Genomic DNA, 22426 nt, shown 5'->3' on the forward strand with positions numbered 1-22426 from the left:
CATTCTTAGGGGGTTCAAATGGTAGATTAGCAAGCAGAGCAGAATAAACAGAGGTGCCCACGTGCGATAAGGAAAACCCCGGCAGAATAAGGCTATGGCAGCATAGCTAAGGGAAACGGAGGCAGGGGCCAACGCAGCCATGAGGGCAGGCTTGAGACAGTCATCACCAGACCATGACCAGTTCAGCTTAACACAGCACTACCAATGATGATCCAGTGACAGCACTAACTGCTCAGTCTACCAGAGACTCTATAACTATGCCCGCCACCCACTCCTGCCTCTCAAATATAAGAGAGACTAAAAATATATGTTTTGAGCCTAGCTTTAAATAAGGTGATAGTGTCTGCGCCCCGAACATGGGCAGGCAACTTGTTCCGCAAGAGGGCAGCACGATAGGAGATGGCTCTACCACCTATGGTACTTTTAGATATTGTAGGAATAACAATAACAGAGTGTTTGTGAGGGAATATAAGGAAGAAGTAAATCATTTAAGTACAAAGGGGCAAGCCCATGTAAGGCCTTAAAGGTAAGAAGTAGTATCTTATAGTCTATTCGGAATTTAACTGGCAACCAGTGAAGCGATGCTAACGCTGGGCTGATGTGCTCGAATCTCCTAGTTCTAGTGAGAATACGAGCTGCTGCATTTTGAATTAGCTGGAGCCCTTTCAGATAGGAATTTGCACATCCAGACAAAAGAGCATTGCAGTAATCTAATCTTGAAGTAACAAAAGCATGACCTAGCTTTTCTGAATCATGTAAGGACAGTATTTTCCGAATTTTTGAGATGTTTCTCAAGTGATAAAAAGCAACCCTGCAGTTAAGTCTAAAAGCACACGTACAGAGATGCAGCCATGGTCGGAAGCGAGGAGTAGGTCATTGAGTACTTTGACCAGGGCTGTTTCAGTGCTGTGAGAGGGTCTAAAACCAGATTGAAAAACTTCCAATAGGCCTATATGTTTGGAGTGCAAAAATGAACCAAGTTGTTTTGAAATGGCCTTTTCTAGTATTTTAGAAAGGAACGGGAGGTTCGAGATAAGCCTGTAGTTAGACAGGTCATTCACATCCGAGTTTGGCTTCTTAAGAAGGGGTTTGACGGCTGCAAGTTTAAGAGTCTGTGGTATGTGTCCAGATGCTAAAGACACATTGACAATATGTAACATTGGTGTTCCAATCACTGGTAATAGCTCCTTGAAAAGCTTCGTAGGGATAGGGTCTAGAAGACAAGTAGAAGATTTTTAGGAATTAACTATGGCATTAAACTCCATGAGATCTATTGGAGCAAAAGAGTTCAGATAGGCCGCCCGTCTTTCTGAAGATTCTTCTGAAGATTCTTCTGAAGATTCTGCATCCATGCGTTGAGCGGATGGAAGGGCAGACCCTATATGAGGGGTGGTAGGAGAACTTTGAATCTTGCCCCTGATTTTTAGAATTCTGTCATCAAAGAAATTCATGAAGTCATTGCTACTAAATGATATTGAGGCACATGGATCAACTTGATTCTTGGTCAGCCTGGCAACAGTGTTAAACAGGTGCCTAGGATTGTTTCTATTTTCATCTATTAAAGTAGAAAAGTATGAGGAACGTGCTGTGGAGAGGGCATGTTTATAAGTTAGTAGATTGTCTTCCAGTCCTGGAGGAATACCTGCAATTTAGTAGAACGCCATTTGCGCTCAAGTTGGCATGAAGCTTGTTTGAGAGCATGAGTATGGTCATTGTACCAGGGTGCTAATTTCTTATAGCGGACTTTCCTCTTCTTAAGAGGTGCGATAGTATCCAGGGTTCTGGAAAGTACGTAATTTATGTTGTCTGTCAGCTGATCAATTGAGCTAATGCTTGCACTTTTGTATGTGTTTGGGTGGGAGCCAAGAAAATCCCCACAGTGCACAAATGAGCCTGGGAGCTCATTAATAAAAGCACTTGCAGTCCTGGAGGAAAGCTTACAGATACGGTAGAATGAAGGATCTGGTGACGCATGACAAACTTGTGAAAGTTGGAAAGTAATTAAATAATGGTCTGATAGCACAGGGTTTTTAGGCATAACTGCTATATTTGCTATTTCTGTATCATAAGTTAAGACCAGATCAAGAGTATGGTTATGAGAATGTGTGGACTGATGTATATGTTGATCGAAGCCAATAGATTCAGTGATAGACAAGAGTGCTGATCTGAGAGGATCACCTTCACTATCCATGTGAATATTGAAGTCCCCTACAATTACTACTTTATCTGAATTAACAACAAGGCTGGAAAGGAAATCAGCAAACTCAAGTAAAAAGCCACTGTATGGCCCTGGTGGCCTGTATACAATTGAAAGGATAAAACTGACTGCTTTTTTGTCTGGATGTGCGAAACAGAACAAGCACTTAAAAAAGTTACATTTGAAGCCGGATTTCAAAGTAACAAAAAGATTAGAATGATATACAGCAGCAACACCACCGCCACGACCCGTCAGACATTACATTACATTACATTACATTACATTACATTACATTACAGGCATTTAGCAGACGCTCTTATCCAGAGCGACTTACACAACTTTTTTACATAGCATTTTACATTGTATCCATTTATACAGCTGGATATATACTGAAGCAGGGTAAGTACCTTGCTCAAGGGTACAACGGCAGTGTCCTTTGGTGAAGTAGTTCGAACTGTGTTTGTGTAGAAAAAAGAATCCCTCCTTTTAAATGTCAGTCAGTTAAGGACAAATGTTGATTGAATCAAATCCATGTTTTTCAAAAGGGGGGAAGAATCCCCCTTTTATCCCTAGTCCATGCATAGATAATTTGTGAGTGGGAGATGACCAGAGAGAGCCTGCTCAGGCTGTACCCCTCTTACATTGTTCATGAAGATGAGATATTTTTTCAACATAATGATTAATGTAATGCTGGATTTGGTTTGGGAGAGGCAAGTGTGGTTATGAATGAAATGTTTGTGTTACTGTATTGTGAGATTAGGTCAGGCAGTAAATGCACCCTGTTACAAGGCCAGTAGTGCCACCCTGGTCTCTGCTTTATTCTGGTGTAGGCTGACCCAGAATCCAATAGTGCCTGTAGACAGAGTGAAAACAGGAAGGTTGAGGAATTGTAGGATATAGGCCTAATGGGTGTCAGGGTGAGGTCTTCTCAGGGGACTGTTAAAGTGCCTGTTTTTGAGGTAATTCTGTGGCTTATCTCAGGCTAAAGTCTGGCCAGTACAAGGTTCTGAAGTTTCCTAAAGCCTGGAAAAAGTTAAATGGTGTCTCCTTGGATGGCACCATCAAATGTATCACTATTCCTACAAAAGGAACTCAAAGGGATCATTAACAGTTCCTACATAGCTTTGGTTTCACTATCTGGTTATATGTAACACCAACAGAACAGATGCACTGCACTACATGGTTATATATAACCTCAGCAAAACAGACAGACTGCACAACAATACCTGGTTATGTGTGAACAGATCACTTTTGTGACTTTTGTATTGTGCTGGCTGTGTGTTGGCTTGCAATGCTGTGAGTAGTTAGTCACATTTACCAGCAAAAGTAAAGAAGCAGAGCCTAACTCACTATCCAAACTGAGAGATGTTATTTCTGAGTTATTTCTTGCATCTTTACTTTTGGTTGTATCTGTGCCAAATGCCAGAAGAAAGGGGGCCATTTGGGTAAGAATTTCGTCTGTAGAACTGTCAGAGTTCTGTCCAACAGGACGTCTAATTCTCAGGCCTAAAGTGCTGCAGTTGGAGATTGTAGCAAAGTCATTTTCCTCAGAGCATCAGTAACTTTAAATCCTCAATATAACTCTTCATCACTCAGTGTGATTACTGTTACATTGCACATATCAGATTTTACAGTATATTGCGCTATTTAAAAATACAATAATATATCAACTCTCTTTTGCAGACTGAACAGCTGTGACCTCACAGAGATGTCCTGTGAAATTGTGGCCTCTGCTCTCCAGTCATCAAACTCACCCCTGAGAGATCTGGACTTCAGCAACAATAACCTGGGAGATTCAGGAGTGAAGCTGCTCTGTGCTGGACTGATGACTCCAAACTGTACACTACAGAGACTGGACCTTAGCTACAATAACCTGGGAGATTCCGGAGTGAAGCTGCTCTGTGCTGGACTGATGAGTCCAAACTGTAAACTACAGACACTGGGGTGAGTAGTGCTGTGTACTGTGTGACCTTAACCCCTTAGCGCACAAGCCAAATCTTGCCAATCATTGCCCATTTAGGGGGTACCCTATTTAAAGCTTTATAACTCCAGATGTGAACACCACAGATACTTGAAAAATGGCTTACATGAAGCAAGACATTTGTACAATTTACACTACTAATGCAGATTATTTCTTCCAAAATTATGAATATAAACTAAAGTGCCACAGATGCAATTGTTTTGACAAAAAATCAAAAATGAGTTTGCACTTTTTAAGTTTGCCATGTAATACTGAGAGATTGCATACAGCAGGTTAAACTATACATGTGCTAGATGAAAAACTTCTTGACCACAAGTTCATAAAATCTAAGGGTGGATATGTAGAACTACTATAGATGTATGAAGCAAAAACTAAGCAGTGTACCCAGCGTCTCCAAATCTATCCGAAATGTCTAAATTATGCATTGCTGTAAATCACAACATATTCACGTATTTCACTACAAATCAACTGTTTTGACTCAAGAAAATTACTGTTGCAAAATTTGCAAGTTGGAATTACAAGCTTTCAGTCAGTACAGTGGTCTAAAATATCTAGGGGTCCAGAAACATATCCAAAATCTCCAAAATTGAATAAAATGCTTTTTGTCCATTATAGAGCATGTAAATGAGCCTCTTATGAAGGTTTAATATGAAACATTGCTATCAGATTAAAAAAATAATGCAAAAATATTGTCACACAATGCAGTACAGTACCTAAATGTGTAATAATTAACTTGTGTGTATTTCTATACTCTGCACTCTCGTATGTTTTCTTGTATGGGGATGGGACGACATGAAAACAAGTTTCAACCGTCCACCACGTTTTGGCAATGTTCCAACTCTCACGTCATCACCGTTGCATGTTTCACAAAAACTAATACACCACTAACTAACGCTTACATTACAGTGTGAAATATTCACATTATATAACACCACTAACCTATTTAAAGATACTCAATTTCAAAAATAACGTATATAACCAAAATATTTTGAGCAGTAATACTTACATAGCAAGGATGAAATGTTCAGTAGATGGAGACAGAGACAGTGTCAATGATTCTGTTCTATTCGCTTCTGTTTTGCTCCAGAAAACAATGTCAGCTAGGTCTATCAGCGAACATATGGCTTAGCTATGTCCAGAAGTCCTCAATAATAATAGTATTTTCCAAGAAATTACGAAATATCGTTGACCATGTTTCGTTAGATATTTTTCTGCTAACATAGAGTGAATGCATAAGTGAATGCAATGCTAAGAATATTTTCTGTTACGCTGACCTATAAAACGCCATTCCAAAAGAGGAATTAAACATGTTATACATCATTAGAAAGCTTATACTCTCACCTACTGAAGTCTCACAAGGGACATCTCTACACGTAAAACCAACAGTATGGTTGTATATTTATTCAACATTTAGTCCCAGATATTGACTGTAGAATGACATGGTATCATTTAAAAAAAATCTTTTCTCGTTTATTTCGTTATTCAGTGAGCAGCGTTTTCACTGCTGTTAGGGCTATTGTCGGGTTTATCTTGTTGCTATGACGGAATATGATTTTTTAGTGGTGAAAGAATATTTTTATGAATGCCAAGATAGACAATATTTTCCATTATGTCATGGGTGGGAGGTGTTTTGTAGATGAGGCTGCAGGGAGGGGGTGCATGTTAAATGAACGACCAGAGCGACAATGGTGGGGCTGCGAAACTCTGTTTTCGGCATAGTTGTCGTGTATCGTCTAGTAATGAAACTAAAACAACGCGTTTCTGTTTTTAACTCACACTTTGGTTGCAGTAGCACCGAATGTTTGAGTTCAGTAATCTCGGCACGCTGGCGTGCAGACCACTAGGGGCTTTGCGCTACGAGGTTAACTAAATAGAATTAGTGATTATGGCTCTGTGCAGTGAAATATATAAACTGCTTTCTATCTGTTTACTCCTATGTCCACCAGCATTCTTTCTTTGTCCACATTGTTCTCATCTCTCTCTTCTAACTGCTTTAGCACAACAAAGAAAAGCAGGGTAAACCCTCATGAGTCTTAGGGTTGCCAGGTTTGTGGTTCTTGACCAGAATGTAAGTTTTCAGTGGAGTCTGTAGTATCAGGTCACAGGTGATGACTGAATGCTGAATGCATGATTGACATTGTAAAATATTGACCACTTCAGTACAGTAATATGTTTCACGTCGATCATAACATAAAAATAGCATAACATAATTACGAGAATAGGCCATTCAGCCCGACATGCTCGCCGTTTTCCTACCTACCACTAGTGCTTGGTTTACATACAAACTAGATAGTATCCAGCATCGTATCAAGCCTGGTCTTGACAACCCCCAGAGTTTCTGCCTCTACTACATGACATGCGCCAAGCTATTCTACACAGTGACTACTCTCTGTGTGAAAAAATACTTCCTTACGTCGGTGCGGAATTTACCTTTTGCTAATTTCCTTTTATGCCCCCTCGTCATACTAACAGACCTGAACCTGAAGAATCTCTTGTAGTTCACTTTGTTGATCCCCTTTATGAATTTAAAAGACTCAATAAAATAACCATGAGTCTACTTTTACTAAGCTTGAAGAAGTTAAGCATCTGAAGTCTTTCCTCAAAACTTTTATCTTTCATACCAGGAACCAGTTTGGTTTCCCTTCTTTCAGCCTTTTCCAGATCCTCTATATCTTTCTTGTAGAACAGTCCCCAGAACTGCACACAGTTCACTAAGTGTGGTCTGACAAAGGTATTGTATAAAATAAGTATAACTTCCTTGGATTTACAGGGCTCCAGACTAACTTTTTACATTGGATGCACTGGTGCGCCTTTTTCATTTAGGTGCACCAGCACATAATTTCGTTAGACCCTAAATTTTTCACCTCGCCTTTTGGCACCGTAATAATACATTTTAAGTGTTACCTTTTTTGTCAGTTCCCATACACATTGGTAATTTCTTAACACATTATGTAAATGATTGTAAACAGGAATAAAGGGCAGATAAATGTTTTTTCTTTATTTAAATCACAGCACAAACAAGAAATGGCAATAACCTCAATTGTTTAAAAAAGAAACTTAAAAAGTGCTGATGTTTAAAGTGCTTGACAAACTCAAATAACTCAAATAAAAGTGTGCGCTGCTCCCGGAGGAGTACAGGGCGTGGTTTCACACATACACACTAGTGATGCGCGGATCGGCTCTGACGTCATCCGAATCCGCATGTACGCATAAATCATCCACCCGAACAAATTATTTTCTCCAATTTAGAGACCCGCACCCGATCACACATTACCGCTATTTCTCATTATTTCGCAGCTGTTGCATATGACATACCCTGCACTTGACTCGTCATTCACTAAATCGCTCCCACACTGAACTTTTCTGCCCTTCCTTTTTTTAATTCTCTTTTTTTAAATTTTCTTTCTGATCTTTTTTGCCTCCTTTGCTGCTTAAGACAAATGGACGCTGCAATTGGCGCAACGAGAGTCTAGTCTGCTAATTCACGCCTGACGAAAAATGAAGCTTAAAATATGTTCACATTTTAGAGAATGTAATTAATATTTTCCTCATTAATGATGTATTATTTCACCCACCCGTAACCCATCCGCTATTAATCAGAATGTTCATTTTTATGACCTGGCCCACCCGATCCGCAGATTAACCGTGGTGCCCGCGGATATAACCGCGATCCGCACATCACTAATACACACATGCCTTTATTTCCCACATGTAGAACTTTACATTGAGCTGTATTGAGTTTCATTTGCCAGGTTTCCACCGACTTCTGGATTCACTTCTGTCATATATTGCAGTCTTCATCCATCCCCATTATTCACTACCTGCTCTGCACTCTAATGAAATCCATACTTATACTAGAGCTACCACGGTTACTGCATTACCGCGGAAACGCAATCACGTGTTGACGACAGGGAAACTTAATGCTACAGGGCATAGGTGGCTTCCTGCCCTAGCCACGTACGATTTTGAAGTAAAATATCGCCCTGAGAAGGTCAATGTTGAGGCTGATTTTCTTTCCCGAAACTGGACACTGAGATGTGGAGAAACCTTTCACAGGGTGATGTGAAGGCGATTTGTAGTCGTGTGCATGTGCAGGAGTCTAGTGACAGTGATGTGCACTTGGCAGACAAACTAGGTTTTCCAGCAGAAAGTGTTCCTGAGCTGTATGCTTTTGCAACTCATCTCAATTTGGGTCAGCTAGAACAGTTCTCCTGAGAAGACTTGCGAGAAGCGCAGCTAGAGGACAGTGTTCTCAGAGTAGTTAGAGAGGCTTTGAACACAGGTCAGTGGCCGGCAAACTAGAGCTGCCGCGGTTACTGCATTACCGTGGTAACGCAATCACGTCACGTCCACCGCAGAGTCAAGCTGATCACTGCTTCACCGCTGGGTTTTGTTTTTTCCCTGTTTATTTTAGGCCAATTGTTTATGTTCCAATTTTTACTTGTAAAAGTTGTGATCTGAAATAAATGCAATGCAATTTTTTAAATAATTACAATTATAATTGTGTAGCCTATTTTCTTCACGCCTTGTGTTCAAAAGTTTTCACTCACAGTTGCGCAGTTAACGTTCTAATCGGAGAAAGTGTCACCCAGAACGTGCTTTGCAACTGTTGGCTCTGGAAAGTTTTTGCTTCAAATTAGGCTAAAAACATGGATCTTGTAGCGAAACCCAACGTTACTTCTCCTGTTTGGGAACATTTTGGCTTTGAGCCTGATGAAGATGGAAAGCCAAAGAATTTGGATGAGGCAGTGTGCCGCATTTGCAGCAAGAAAATCTTCATGCGAGGAAACAGGAGAAATCTAGCATCGCATCTTAGGACCACTCACCGTCCGTTATACGATGCAATGAAAGGCACCCCATCTACCTCGGGAGGTACCGGCTCGGCACTACGTCAGTTAGGAGTCTCAGAGGCATTTGCCAGAGTGACTAAATACAACCGGGACATCAACAAGTGGCGAGCACTTACAACAACTGTAACAAAGTATTTGGTTGCGGAGATGGTGCCCTTCCGGACTGTAGGAAAGCCATCATTCCGAGCTATGCTTCAGTCCTTCGACAAACAGCATGAACTGCTGGGCAGAACCTATTTTTCGGAAACAGCCATTCCAGAAATGTACTTGTAAAAAACAAAATCGTAGCCCGGAGGTTTAAATTATAATTTTTTTTATGGCGGTTACCGCAACGGTTTGAATGGCTTCGCTAATTTTTGCGGTAAGGAAAAAAATCCCACCTGTCCATAGCCACGCTCCCAAACACCATCTAAAAGCACCCTCCCCTAGGCCTGGAAGCTAGGCCTCTTATAGAGCCCATGGTTAGGTAATGGGCCACAGCTGCAGCAATACCTCTCTGTAGGGCCGATGCTGCCCCCTGGTGGACAGCACCCCAATTCACTTCCTGGCATCACATGTTAAACAGGCGAGAGCTTTGAGGATATGCTGTGGGGCACTCAGAACAACACCAATTAATGCATTACTAATGAGATGGGAGAAACACCAATGAGGCATAGATGGATAAAACTTGCTTTGCATAACTGGATTAAGTTTAAATGATCTAGTGTAGATCACCCTGCTAAGCATCCTGTTGAGGACACATGGGAAGTGGACATGCAAGGGTAGAAAGAGGAGAAAAGCTCTTATTAATTGTGCAAATGTGCAGTGGGGAAAGCTACAGTTAGAGGGGAAAAAACATGGCTTCTTCAACCTGCTGGTCTGACATCTCCCCATGGCTTCTTCTGGATCCTGTAATAGACCTAGCTGTATTAGGAAAGAACAGAACTGACTCAGAGGGCCTCTTACAGTAAGTTCAGCTGAAGCACAGCTGTAGCATGTGTGGGGTGGATATCTGCAGATCCTCAATATCACTCTTCATCACTCAACATGATTACTGTAACATTGCACATATCAGATTTTACAGTATATTGCGCTATTTAAAATACAATAATATATCAACTCTCTTTTGCAGACTGAACAGCTGTGACCTCACAGATATGTCCTGTGAAATTGTGGCCTCTGCTCTCCAGTCATCAAACTCACCCCTGAGAGATCTGGACCTCAGCTACAATAGCCTGGGAGATTCTGGAGTGAAGCTGCTCTGTGCTGGACTGATGAGCCCAAACTGTAAAGTATGGAGACTGGGGTGAGTAGTTCTGTGTACTTCAACAGCAGTTGGCTTTACTTATCTTGCTAGGCAGAGGGTAGAGGTTGCACAGGGTCGTTATATAGCAGGAACACAAGGAGACTCCTCACTGCTATATAGAGCACAGTGTCATTATATAGCAGGAACACAAGGAGACTCCTCACTGCTATATAGTGCACAGGGTCATTGTATATCAGGAACACAAGGAGACTCCTCACTGCTATATAGAGCACAGGGTCATTTTATAGCAGGAACACAAGGAGACTCCTCACTGCTATATAGAGCACAGGGTCATTATATAGCAGGAACACAAGGAGACTCCTCATTGTCATATAATGAGCACAGGGTTATTATATAGCAGGAACACAAGGAGACTCCTCACTGCTGTATAGAGCACAGGGTTATTATATGCACCTTTAGCTGCTCCAAACAAAACTGGCACCAACCCACCATACTGTCCACTACCCAGCTCCCAAACACCATCTAAAAGCACCCTCCCCTTGGCCTGGAAGCTAGGTCACTTATAGAGCCCATGGTTAGGTAATGGGCCACAGCTGATGTGATTGCAATGAACCACAGTTGCAACTGTAACCATCTGTAGGGCCGATGCTGCCCCCTGGTGGACAGCACCCCAATTCCCTTCCTGGCATCACATGTTAAACAGGCAAAAGCTTTGAGGATATGCTGTGGGGCACTCAGAACAACACCAATTAATGCATTACTAATGAGATGGGAGAAACACCACTGAGGCATAGATAGATAAAACTTGCTTTGCATAACTGGATTAAATTTAAATGATCTAGTGTAGATCACCCTACTATGCATCCTATTGAGGACTCATGGGAAGTGGACATGCAAGGGCAGAAAGAGGAGAAAAGCGCTTTTTAATTGTCAAGTATGCAATGAGGGAAGCTACAGTTAGAGGGGGAAAGACATGGCTTCTTCAACCTGCTGGTCTGACATCTCCCCATGGCTTCTTCTGGATCCTGTAATAGACCTAGCTGTGTTCGGAAAGAACAGAACTGACACAGAGGGCCTCTTACAGTAAGTTCAGCTGACGCACAGCTGTAGCAAGTGTGGGGTGGATATCTGCAGATCCTCAGTATCACTCTTCATCACTCAACATGATTACTGTTACATTTCACATATCACATTTTACAGGATATTTCGCTATTTAAAAATACAATAATATATTAACTCTCTTTTGCAGACTATACAGCTGTGGCCTCACAAAGATGTCCTGTGAAATTGTGGCCTCTGCTCTCCAGTCATCAAACTCACCCCTGAGAGATCTGGACCTCAGCGTCAATAACCTGGGAGATTCAGGAGTGAAGCTGCTCTGTGCTGGACTGATGAGTCCAAACTGTAAACTACAGACACTGGGGTGAGTTGTGCTGTGCACTGTGTGTGACCTTAATTAAATGGAATTAGTGATTATGGATCTGTGCAGTGAAATATAGGGTTGAACAGAGAGCTGAACCTGAAGAATCTCTTGTAGTTCACTTTGTTGATCCCCTTTATGAATTTAAAAGACTCAGTCAAATAACCCTGAGTCTACTTTTACTAATCTTGAAGATGTTAAGCATCTGAAGTCTTTCCTCAAAACTTTTATCTTTCATACCAGGAACCAATTTGGTTTCCCTTATTTCAACCTTTTCCAGATCCTCTATATCTTTCTTGTAGTACAGTCCCCAGAACTGCACACAGTTCACTAAGTGTGGTCTGACAAAGGTATTGTATGAAATAAGTATAACTTCCTTGGATTTACAGGGCTCCAGACTAACTTTTTCCATTTAGGTGCACCAGCACATAATTTAGTTAGACCCAAAATCTTTCACCGCGCCTTTTGGCGCCGTAATAATACATTTTAAGTGTTACCTTTTTTGTCAGTTCCCATACACATTGGTAATTTCTTAACACATGTAAATGATTGTAAACAGGAATAAAGGTGCAGATAAATGTTTTTTCTTTATTTAAATCACAGCACAAACAAGAAATGGCAATAACCTCAATTGTTTAAAAAGTAAACTAAAAAACTGCTGATGTTTAAAGTGCTTGACAAACTCAAATAAATAAATCAAACTCAAATAACTCAAATAAAAGTGTGCGCTGCTCCCGGAGGAGTACAGGGCGCGGTTTCACACACACACACTAGTGATGCGCGGATCGGCTCTGACGTCATCCGAATCCACATGTACGCATAAATCATCCACCCGCCACCCACCCGAACAAATTATTTTCTCCGATTTAGAGACCCGCATCCGATCACACATTACCGCTATTTCTCATTATTTCGCAGCTGTTGCATATGACATACCCAGCACTTGACTCGTCATTCACTAAATCGCTCCCACACGGAACTTTTCTGCCCTTCCTTTTTTAAATTCTCCTTTTTAAATTTTCTCTCTGATCTTTTTTGCCTCCATTGCTGCTTAAGACAAATGGACGCCGCAATTGGCGCAACGAGAGTCTAGTCTGCTAATTCACGCCTAGATTACGCTAGATTAATCATTTAATACAAACCATTCACACCTACATCCTAATTATGATTTCATACCATAATGAAATTTCTGGAACATGCCATTCAAAAACTGACATGGCGAGCTAACCTAAGTTTTAATACCTTTAAAGGTTCACACAAAGTAAGGTAACTCAATACAGTTTGATTTTTTAGGATACAAACACTGTTTGTAATCTATCTATTGATTACATTTAAATGTTTTTCATAGCTTATTGCCAACTGATGAAAACTTATCACCATACTGTACATTTGTAGTGTAGTCAGGTTATCCACTAGGTGGAGCCATAGGCATTACGAAACAGGATATGCCAACCAATGTAAGACGTCAGTGAGGTAGTGAGGTAGCTTGTTCAGGAGATTTGAGTGCAGCCATACTGTATGTATGCCACAGTTCTTTATTATCCAAAGTAAAGTTTATCATAAACTGTTCTATGTGGTTCTTTTCCCTTCTGAAGTTATCCCAGCATTATTCTGCAGTTCCCGTTGAATGTCTTTCCTTTTCAGTCCTGTTATGTTCCCTTGCTCTGTCAGTCTGCGTGCATGTCTTAATCCTGCAGGTGGAGCTGATTGCTCTATCAAAAATATGCAATCTGTTAGTCACGAAAAGACTGTTTACGATTACATACATTTGGATCCTTTGATATGCACAAACTTTACAGCACCCAAAAAATACTTATGGTAAAACAATGTGCTTACATATCACCAAAACAAACTTTTATTTGGCAATATCTCCCAAAATGTTTATCAAAATCCCTCACCTTTCATTGGAGAGAAAGCAAGGGTCATTCTGAGGGTTTATCCTGAAATACGTCACTCAAGCTGCACCACCTAACCAAAAAAATAAAATCTGTGTTACGTTTTGCCCTGCTCTGTCCTACTAACGTAAATGTGGTAAAAAGCAACCGGTGTTGAAGCAAGGCATGTACAGTGAATCTACGTACTCTGGTATCGATCAACCAATGGGAATAATGTGACACTATGACATATTTTCATTGACAGCCCCCTCATTAACATATGGATGAACAAATACAGAAATAAATATATATAGACATAAATTAATCAAAACATAAATAAGGAAATAAATATATACAGAAATAAATGAATCAAGCAATAAATAAATATGGAAATGAACATCCACAGAAATGAATGAATCAAATAAATATGGAAATAAATGCAAATACCCATTTGTCAGATTTTGTCTATTAATTTATTTCTGTGTACATTCATTTATTTTTACATTTTCTTGCTTTTGTATTTATTTATTTATGTATTTATACATTAATTAATTCATTGCGTCATTTATTTATTTATTATTTTTAAATTTTTGGACTGGTACTACATATACCTGTAGTACCAGTCAATGGCAATAATCAGTTGTGGTGTTTCTGTGCAGCCAGTAGATGGCGGTGCAGTGTATTTCACTTGCCGCCTTGGTTACATTATTAGATGAAGATTGAATGTTTTTAAAATATAAAGATGTTTGTAGACTGAAGGTGAGGTAAAGTACACCATAGTGATCATACTAGTGCTGTTTCTTGTGTTTTCAAATGAAATATGTTTGCAATCATGTTGTGTCCCATGTGATATCATCGCAACATGGAACAGTTTTGTTATTGAAATCCTTGCAGGAAGCCCCCAACCTTGAGTTGAATTGGCTCCTTATTTTTAGTTATTTTTTGTTAATTGAGCCAAGTGATAACCTTTTTTTGTGGATTAGTCAGAATACTTTATGAACGTAATTACTATAAACTCTTCCTGTTTTTGTGTGTACTGTGTACATCCCAGGAATGCACGTACTGTACAAATAGGAAATTCCACATTTATCTGCTGCCAAGGTGCACAGTGTGACAATCAGCAGTGAATTTCAATTGTGTGTGTGTTTGTATGTGTGTGTGCACGTGTGTGTGTGTGTGTGTGTGTGTGTGTCTGTGTGTGTGCGCGCATGTGTGTTGTGTGCGGGTGTGTGTGTGTGTGTGTGTGTGTATACGTGTGCATATTTTTGTGTGTGTGTGTGTGTATACGTATGTGTGTTATGTATGTGTTATACTTATGCGTGTGTGCGTGTTTGTGTTGTGTGTGTGTGTGTGTTTGTGTGTGTCTGTGTGTATGTGCGTGTGTGTCTCTCCACAGGCTGGGTTGGTGTAATCTCACAGAGGGCTGCTGTGATGTTCTGGCCTCAGTCCTGCGCTCTCCTCACTCAGAGCTGAGAGATCTGGAGCTCAGAGACAATGAGCTGCAGGATTCAGGAATGAGATCGCTCTCTGCTGGACTGGAGGACCCACACTGTAAAGTGCAGAGACTAGGGTGAGTACAAACACAAACCCCTTCAATCAAAAAGGGTTCCAATGTGACACAATACAGCACTAATGTTAATAATGACTAAATATGGCACTGGTATTACTAATGTTTTTAATGTTAAAATAGACAAGAGAGTTATTTTTCTTCACAGAAATAAAGCAACATTTTCCTGTTCTTCCTCTTGGTAGAAACACATTTTAAATCTGACATCAGTTGGAAAAAACATATTTTTGAGAAGCGTCAAATTGTTTCTATTCATACATTATGAAAATTAATTGAATCTGTTCAAATTTAGTTTAACTGGTCATTTTCTTAAATAGTCATGATATATTCCAGAGCCTTGTTATTTTATATTGAGCTGTAGCAGGGTTTTGACACACACAGCCCTGTTCAGGGTTCGTACGGTCATGAAAAACCTGGAAAAGTCATTGAAATTTAAAATGCAATTTCCAGGCCCTGGAAAAGTTATGGAAAATAATATTTTTTGAAAAGTTTTGGAAAAGTAATGGAAACACAGCTAAAGTTGCATCAAATATAATTACTAATTAATCCAATCATAAAAATAGTATGTATAGTAATAAAACGTAAATTGGCACGTAACCTTCGCGGTATTTTGGTGGTGTGAGAAGTTAATTCGGTCTGGCTCAGTCTGTTTACAGGCACGCCCAACAGGCACGCTTCTGCTAATGTAGCAGTTAGTAAACGTAGGCCCTACTGTGCCGACAATATGCCAGGGAAGTGCAGCTTCAATAATATATCAGGGCTCGAAATGAACTTTTTTACTTCGTAGCACTGGTGCTCCCAACATCAAAAAGTTAGGAGCACCCACCAAAATGTAAGGAGCACCAACAATATATGCAATCGATGTTTTATTGATAAAAAACGACAATATAACAGTACGGTTTACAAGTAACAGTTAAACTGTCACGCATAAAATGTGTCGACTCTTCAAGGAATTGCGTGTTATGCATTCAAACGACAAAGAGCTTCTCGTCACATTAATACCGCTAATTAAATCAACCGCCAGTAAATTGCATCGGAGAAATTAGATGTTTCAACCGGGTCACTACACAAAACACTAAGTTTACGTTTCCAAAAAAATGCCGTAATCGTTCGCTTCAACTTTTCAGCTTTCGATTACGCTAATAAATTGAACTTTGTCTTCAGGTAACATTAGTTATCGCGTTAGCTTTCTGTGTCGCGTGACAGTGGAGTGCAGCGAAAGGGAGTGATTGAAGGCTAATATTAACCAATTTAAAATCAGCATTAAAGGTAAGAATGTCAAGCTCACGATTGGTTAGAAGCGTTACCGTCAGCTCACAAGGCACATACTGAGTGTACTAACTAGCGAATGTACAGAGAAAGACGTTCGACTGGAAAAAGAAAAAAAAAGGTCGCACCAGAACAATTATTTGCACTCGCACAAATGCTCCCAATTATATTTCGAGGTCGCACAGATTACATTTCGGGAGCATATGCGACCAAAATGGTCGCAATTTCGAGCCCTGTTTGAGACATTGACAAAAATGTTAAACTATTCGAATTAAAATATGAGAGAATGTATCTAAGTGTGTCTGTCTGGTGTTTATTTGTTTTAGAGAGGCACCATGTTTCAGATGCAGACCTAATTTTTCTAGTGTTACAATAAATAATTTTAAATCGTCCCGCTGAGATAAAGTCATTTGTTTTTGTCATGGAAATTCAGTTAAAGGTTGTGGAGAAGTCATGGAAAAGTAATTGAAAATCATTGGTGAAGAAGTGTATGAACCCTGCCTGTTAGTTTATATTAATTTGTGTAAGGTGTGTAACACACTGCTATGTGTTTGATACACACAGCCCTGTTAGTTTATATTAATGTGCTGTAAAGTAGCACACTGCTATGTGTTTGATAAACACAGCCCTGTTAGTTTATATTAATGTGTGTAAGGTGTGTAACACCCTGCTGTGCGTTTGATACACACAGCCTTTTTTGTATTAATGTGTGTAAGGTGTGTAACACCCTGCTATGTGTTTGACACACACAGCCCTGTTAGTTTATATTAATTTGTGTAAGGTGTGTAACACACTGCTATGCGTTTGACACACACAGCCCTGTTAGTTTATATTAATGTGTGTACGCTGTGTGTGTCCTCTCTGCAGGCTGTCAGGCTGTAGAGTCACACAGAGAGGCTGTGATTCTCTGGCTTCAGCTCTGTGTTCAAACCCCTCACACCTGAGAGAGCTGGACCTGAGATACAATCACCCAGGAGACTCAGGAGTGAGAGTGCTGTCTGCTGCTAAACTGGACACACTCACACTGCTGTAAGTACAGAAAGTTTCCACACTGCACCTCACACACACACACACACACAGAAGGAGTTGGGGGGGGCATGGAGGGCACAGTTCAAACCAGCGTTACTCAAGAGAGTTGGGGATCTCCTGTGGAGGGTGCTGCACGGGATCACTGCAGTAAATAAGATGTGGTTGTTGTAGTTAGGGGTTTGATCAGGGACACAGTGATGGTGGAGTTTCAGTATTACAAAGCAATGGAGAACCTGAGTGTGTTTCAGAGTGTGTGTGTTATAAGGGTGTTTTATGTTCAGTGGAGGGAGGGGAGCTGTTTTTGCACATGGAGCAGGGTGAGTGAATGGAATAAGTTTCCTTTCTGACAGATTTGTGTTTTTTTCATATGATCGTGGTTTTGTGTTTTATTGTGCCTTTGTTTTTATATATGTGATGTCATTGGTGTGTTAAGAGTGGAAATAAAGGATGGTTAAAATTCAGAATTCTGTTGTGCTGTTCTTACAGTGTGGACCATGGAGGAGAGAACAGGACCAAACCAGGACCCAGGAAATGTGAGTCTGTATCGACACAGAACACTTTCCATAGATACACACTCTGCTGTGTGTGTGAGAGAGAGAGAGACTTCTCTCTTTCACACATAAACACACAAACAGAAACACACATGTACACAAACACACACACAGAGGTACTATGACAGTCCTTTCTCTCTCACACACATAATAAGGTGAATATTAACAGTGATAATTAATCTCATTAATGTCTCTGGTGTGCAGACGGCTGTCAGCTCACACTGGATCCAAACACAGCGCAGAGAGAGCTGTCTCTGTCTGAGGGGAACAGGAGGGTGACACACACACCGGGGAGAGAGAAGCAGCCATATCCTGATCATCCAGAGAGATTTGAGTACGAGCCCCAGGTTGTGTGCAGAGAGAGTGTGTGTGAGCGCTGTTACTGGGAGGCTGAGTTCAGTGTGTCTGAGGGGGAAGGGGTTGATATAGCAGTGACATATAAAGGAATCAGCAGGAAAGGAGAGGATTATGACTCTGGGTTTGGAGAGAATAAAAACTCCTGGAGTCTGCGGTGCTTTGATGATTACGGTGACTCTGATAAACTCAGATACTGTGTCTGGCACAATAAGAACCGAACAGACCTACCTGCCCCCCCCTCCCCCTACCGCAGAGCAGGAGTGTGTAATGATGATGATGATGGTAGAGGAGTGTGTGTGTACAGGGTAGGGGTGTGTGTGGACCGTCCGGCCGGCACTCTGTCCTTCTACAGCGTCTCTGACTCTGACACACTGACCCTCCTGCACAGATTCCACACACACTTCACTCAACACAAACCCCTCTGTGCTGGATTTTTTGTGATTAACTCCTCAGTGTCCCTCTGCCAACTGGAGTAGAGACACACATACACACACACGCACGCACGCGCATACACAAATATGCACGTGCACACACACACACACGCATACACACACACACACGTGCGCATACACACTCGCACACATGCACGCACACACAAATACATACACTCATGTACACACACACAGACCACATTCATATACCCACTCACACACACACACCACACACACTCATATACACATACACACACACACTCAGATACACATAAACACACACACCCACATACATACATGCACACACGCACACATACTCTCACACACACCCTTGATTTCTCACACTCATGCACACGCACTCACAAATACACACACTGATGTACACTCATGCACACGCACTCACGCACCTACGCACGCACACACCCAGTCACACACATGCACACACACACCTACACACATGAACACACACAATCTCTCGCACACACCAACAAACACATTCACCAGTGCACTCTCACGCGCACACACACATGCATACATATGTACACACACTCATAACCGTATGCACACACACACTTTCTCTCTCTCTCATACTCAGTCACTCACACACACACCCTCTCTCTCTCACACACACGCACTCACATCCACAGTCACGCACACACACACAAACTCATGCACTCACGCACGCACGCACACACGTATGCAAAGACACAAACACGTGTCAACACACACATTCACGTTCCCATACGCATGCACACACATGTATAAACACACACACATTCACATTCCCATACGCATGCACACACATGTATAAACACACACACATTCACATTCCCATACGCATGCACACACATGTATAAACACACACACATTCACATTCCCATACGCATGCACACACATGTATAAACACACACACATTCACATTCCCATATGCATGCACACACATGTATAAACACACACATTCACATTCCCATACGCATGCACACACATGTATAAACACACACACATTCACCAGTGCACTCTCACGCGCACACGCATGCATGCATACATACACACGCTCATAATCGTATGCACACACTCTCTCTCTCTCTCTCTCTCTCTCTCATACTCTGTCACTCACACACACACACACCCTCTCTCTCACACACACACACTCACATCCACACACATTTACACAAACGCACGCACACACACAGAAACTCATGCACTCACGCACACACACACATGCCTGCAGAGACACAAACACGTGTCAACACACACACTCCACAGTGTCCCTCTGCTAACTGGAGTAGAGACACACTCCAACGCATGCACACACACACACACAGACATATATATACACACACTCTCATGTACAGATACACACACTCAATAACACACTCACACATACACACACACACACACACTCACGTATATACACACACACACACTCGTATAAACATACACACACACTCAATCACACACTCACACATATATATATACACACTCATATGCACCTAGACTCACACACATGCACTCACACATCTACACACACTCTCGCACAACCAGTCACACACACACCCTCTCTCTCTCACATACACTCCATCACACACACATACTCTCACACACACCCTTTCTCTCTCAGTCATGCACACGCACTCACAAATACACGCACTCATGTTTACTCATGCACACGCACTCACAGACCTATGCACACACACTCTCTCACACCCAGTCACTCACACACACCTACACACAGACACACACAATCTCATGCACACGCGCATGCACACATACACGCACTCATACACAAACACTTTTTCTCTCACTCACACACTCACATACAGTATACAGACACACACATTCGCAAACGCACGCACACACACACATTTATGGAATCACGCACAAACACAAACGTGTCAACACACACACATTCTCATTCCGATACGCACGCACGCACACACATGTATAAACACACACATACTCTTACCCATACGCACACACACACACTCATGCACTCACACATGCACACACATGCATACACATACATGCGTGCACACACCATATACACATGTATACACAAACATTCTCATACCCATACATACACACACACACACATGTATAAACACACACACATTCACAAAGGCACACTCACGCACACACACATACACATACATACACTCATTCTCTTGCACGCACACACACTCAAATAAACAATCACACACACATTCACACAAACGCATGCACACACACTTTCTCTTACCCATACACACACGCACCCGTGTGTACACACACACATACTCATGCACTCAATCATACTCTCACACATGCACACACACATACATGCGTGCACACGCACACACATTCTCTTACCCATACGCACACACAATCCGGGCACACACATACTCATGCACTCACACACATACACACACATGTTCACATCCACAGTCACTCCCACAAACGTACGCATGTATGCACACACATTCACAAATTCACGCACACAAACACACTCACCCAATCACACACACACACACACACACGTCGACACACTTGCAACCTTCCTTGACCAATGCCTTACCAGTGCAATTTCAGCTGTGCCCAATATTATATATATATATAACCTCAGTACAGCCTAACCCCTGTACATAAGAGTATTATCTTTTAGCAGTTCAGGTTAAGCACTTGCTGTCTAAATGTGATATTTTTTTACATTTTAATACATTTATATTGCAAATGTTCAAGGTGTGTTTATGTACTTTTGATTATTAAAACATTAATATAACATTGAGAGTAATAATGCCAAAAGATGGCAGGGTAAAATGTTTTTGAAGTAATAATTCTATCTCCTGTATCTGCATCTTTTTTAAAAGAAGCCAGTGGCAAACTCCTCCACTTAAATGTGGATTTTACTAGTTTTTACAGTTGCTTTCATTCATTTTCACAAGAGTTCCAATGTGCAAATTTCTGTTGGCAAATGCAGCTGATAGGGAGAATGCAGAATGATCACTGCAGTGTACTTATTTCCTTTCATTACTGTAAACAACGATGGATTGAGTTTCCTTATTAATTCTTTTAGGATTTTTTTTTGCTTTAATTTTCTGTATTTTCAGACAATAATATGCAATGATTAAACCTGAATTGTTAAAATATCAAATGTTTTGCTGTTGTGATTTATTATTGTGTGATGTATTGAACTCCTGTGACACAGTAGTACTTATTTCATATTCTGTATGGGATTATGTTTGGGCTCAATTTGAGTAGATCAGCATGGGGCTAAAATCTGCAGTTGAAGCAATGACATTCATCTACAGTAATGGAAATAAAATCCATTATAAGAGAAGTTGTGTAGTGTCTGATGAATGCTTGCTTCTGTTGCTGTAGTGTAATCTAGGACGGAGTGTAGCACAGTGGGTAAGGAACTGGGCTTGTAACCAAAAGGTCGTAGGTTCGATTCCCGGGTAAGGACACTGCCGTTGTACCCTTGAGCAAGGTACTTAACCGGAATTGCTTCAGTATATATCCAGCTGTATAAATGGATACAATGTAAAAATGCTATGTAAAAAAGTTGTGTAAGTCGCTCTGGATAAGAGCGTCTGCTAAATGCCTGTAATGTAATGTAATGTAACCACAACTCAATACATTTTGAAAAGGCACTGCTTGTCTATTGAGCTGGTATGT

At 41.0% G+C, this 22426-nt stretch overlaps 2 protein-coding genes and 1 long non-coding RNA gene across 3 annotated transcripts in view; 2 read left to right on the plus strand and 1 right to left on the minus strand.

Moving 5' to 3' along the window:
* The window catches only part of LOC118218886 (NLR family CARD domain-containing protein 3-like), a 31990-nt gene extending 13173 nt beyond the window's left edge, over window positions 1–18817 (plus strand). The window contains exons 8-12 of the mRNA XM_035401613.1: window positions 11524–11697; window positions 14965–15138; window positions 17272–17433; window positions 17920–17966; window positions 18189–18817. Coding sequence (XP_035257504.1) covers window positions 11524–11697; window positions 14965–15138; window positions 17272–17433; window positions 17920–17966; window positions 18189–18817 — 1186 coding nt within the window. The remainder of the gene's footprint in view (window positions 1–11523; window positions 11698–14964; window positions 15139–17271; window positions 17434–17919; window positions 17967–18188) is intronic.
* The window catches only part of LOC118218882 (NACHT, LRR and PYD domains-containing protein 3-like), a gene marked incomplete at its 3' end in the record, with an annotated part of 393893 nt that overhangs the window by 239882 nt on the left and 131585 nt on the right, over window positions 1–22426 (plus strand). The window lies entirely within an intron of this gene.
* Window positions 1–22426, minus strand: part of LOC118218977 — a 139506-nt gene that overhangs the window by 38661 nt on the left and 78419 nt on the right. The gene's annotated exons all lie outside the window — the stretch shown is intronic.

The sequence above is a fragment of the Anguilla anguilla genome, chromosome 19, assembly GCF_013347855.1.
Source record: "Anguilla anguilla isolate fAngAng1 chromosome 19, fAngAng1.pri, whole genome shotgun sequence".
Lineage (NCBI taxonomy): Eukaryota > Metazoa > Chordata > Actinopteri > Anguilliformes > Anguillidae > Anguilla > Anguilla anguilla.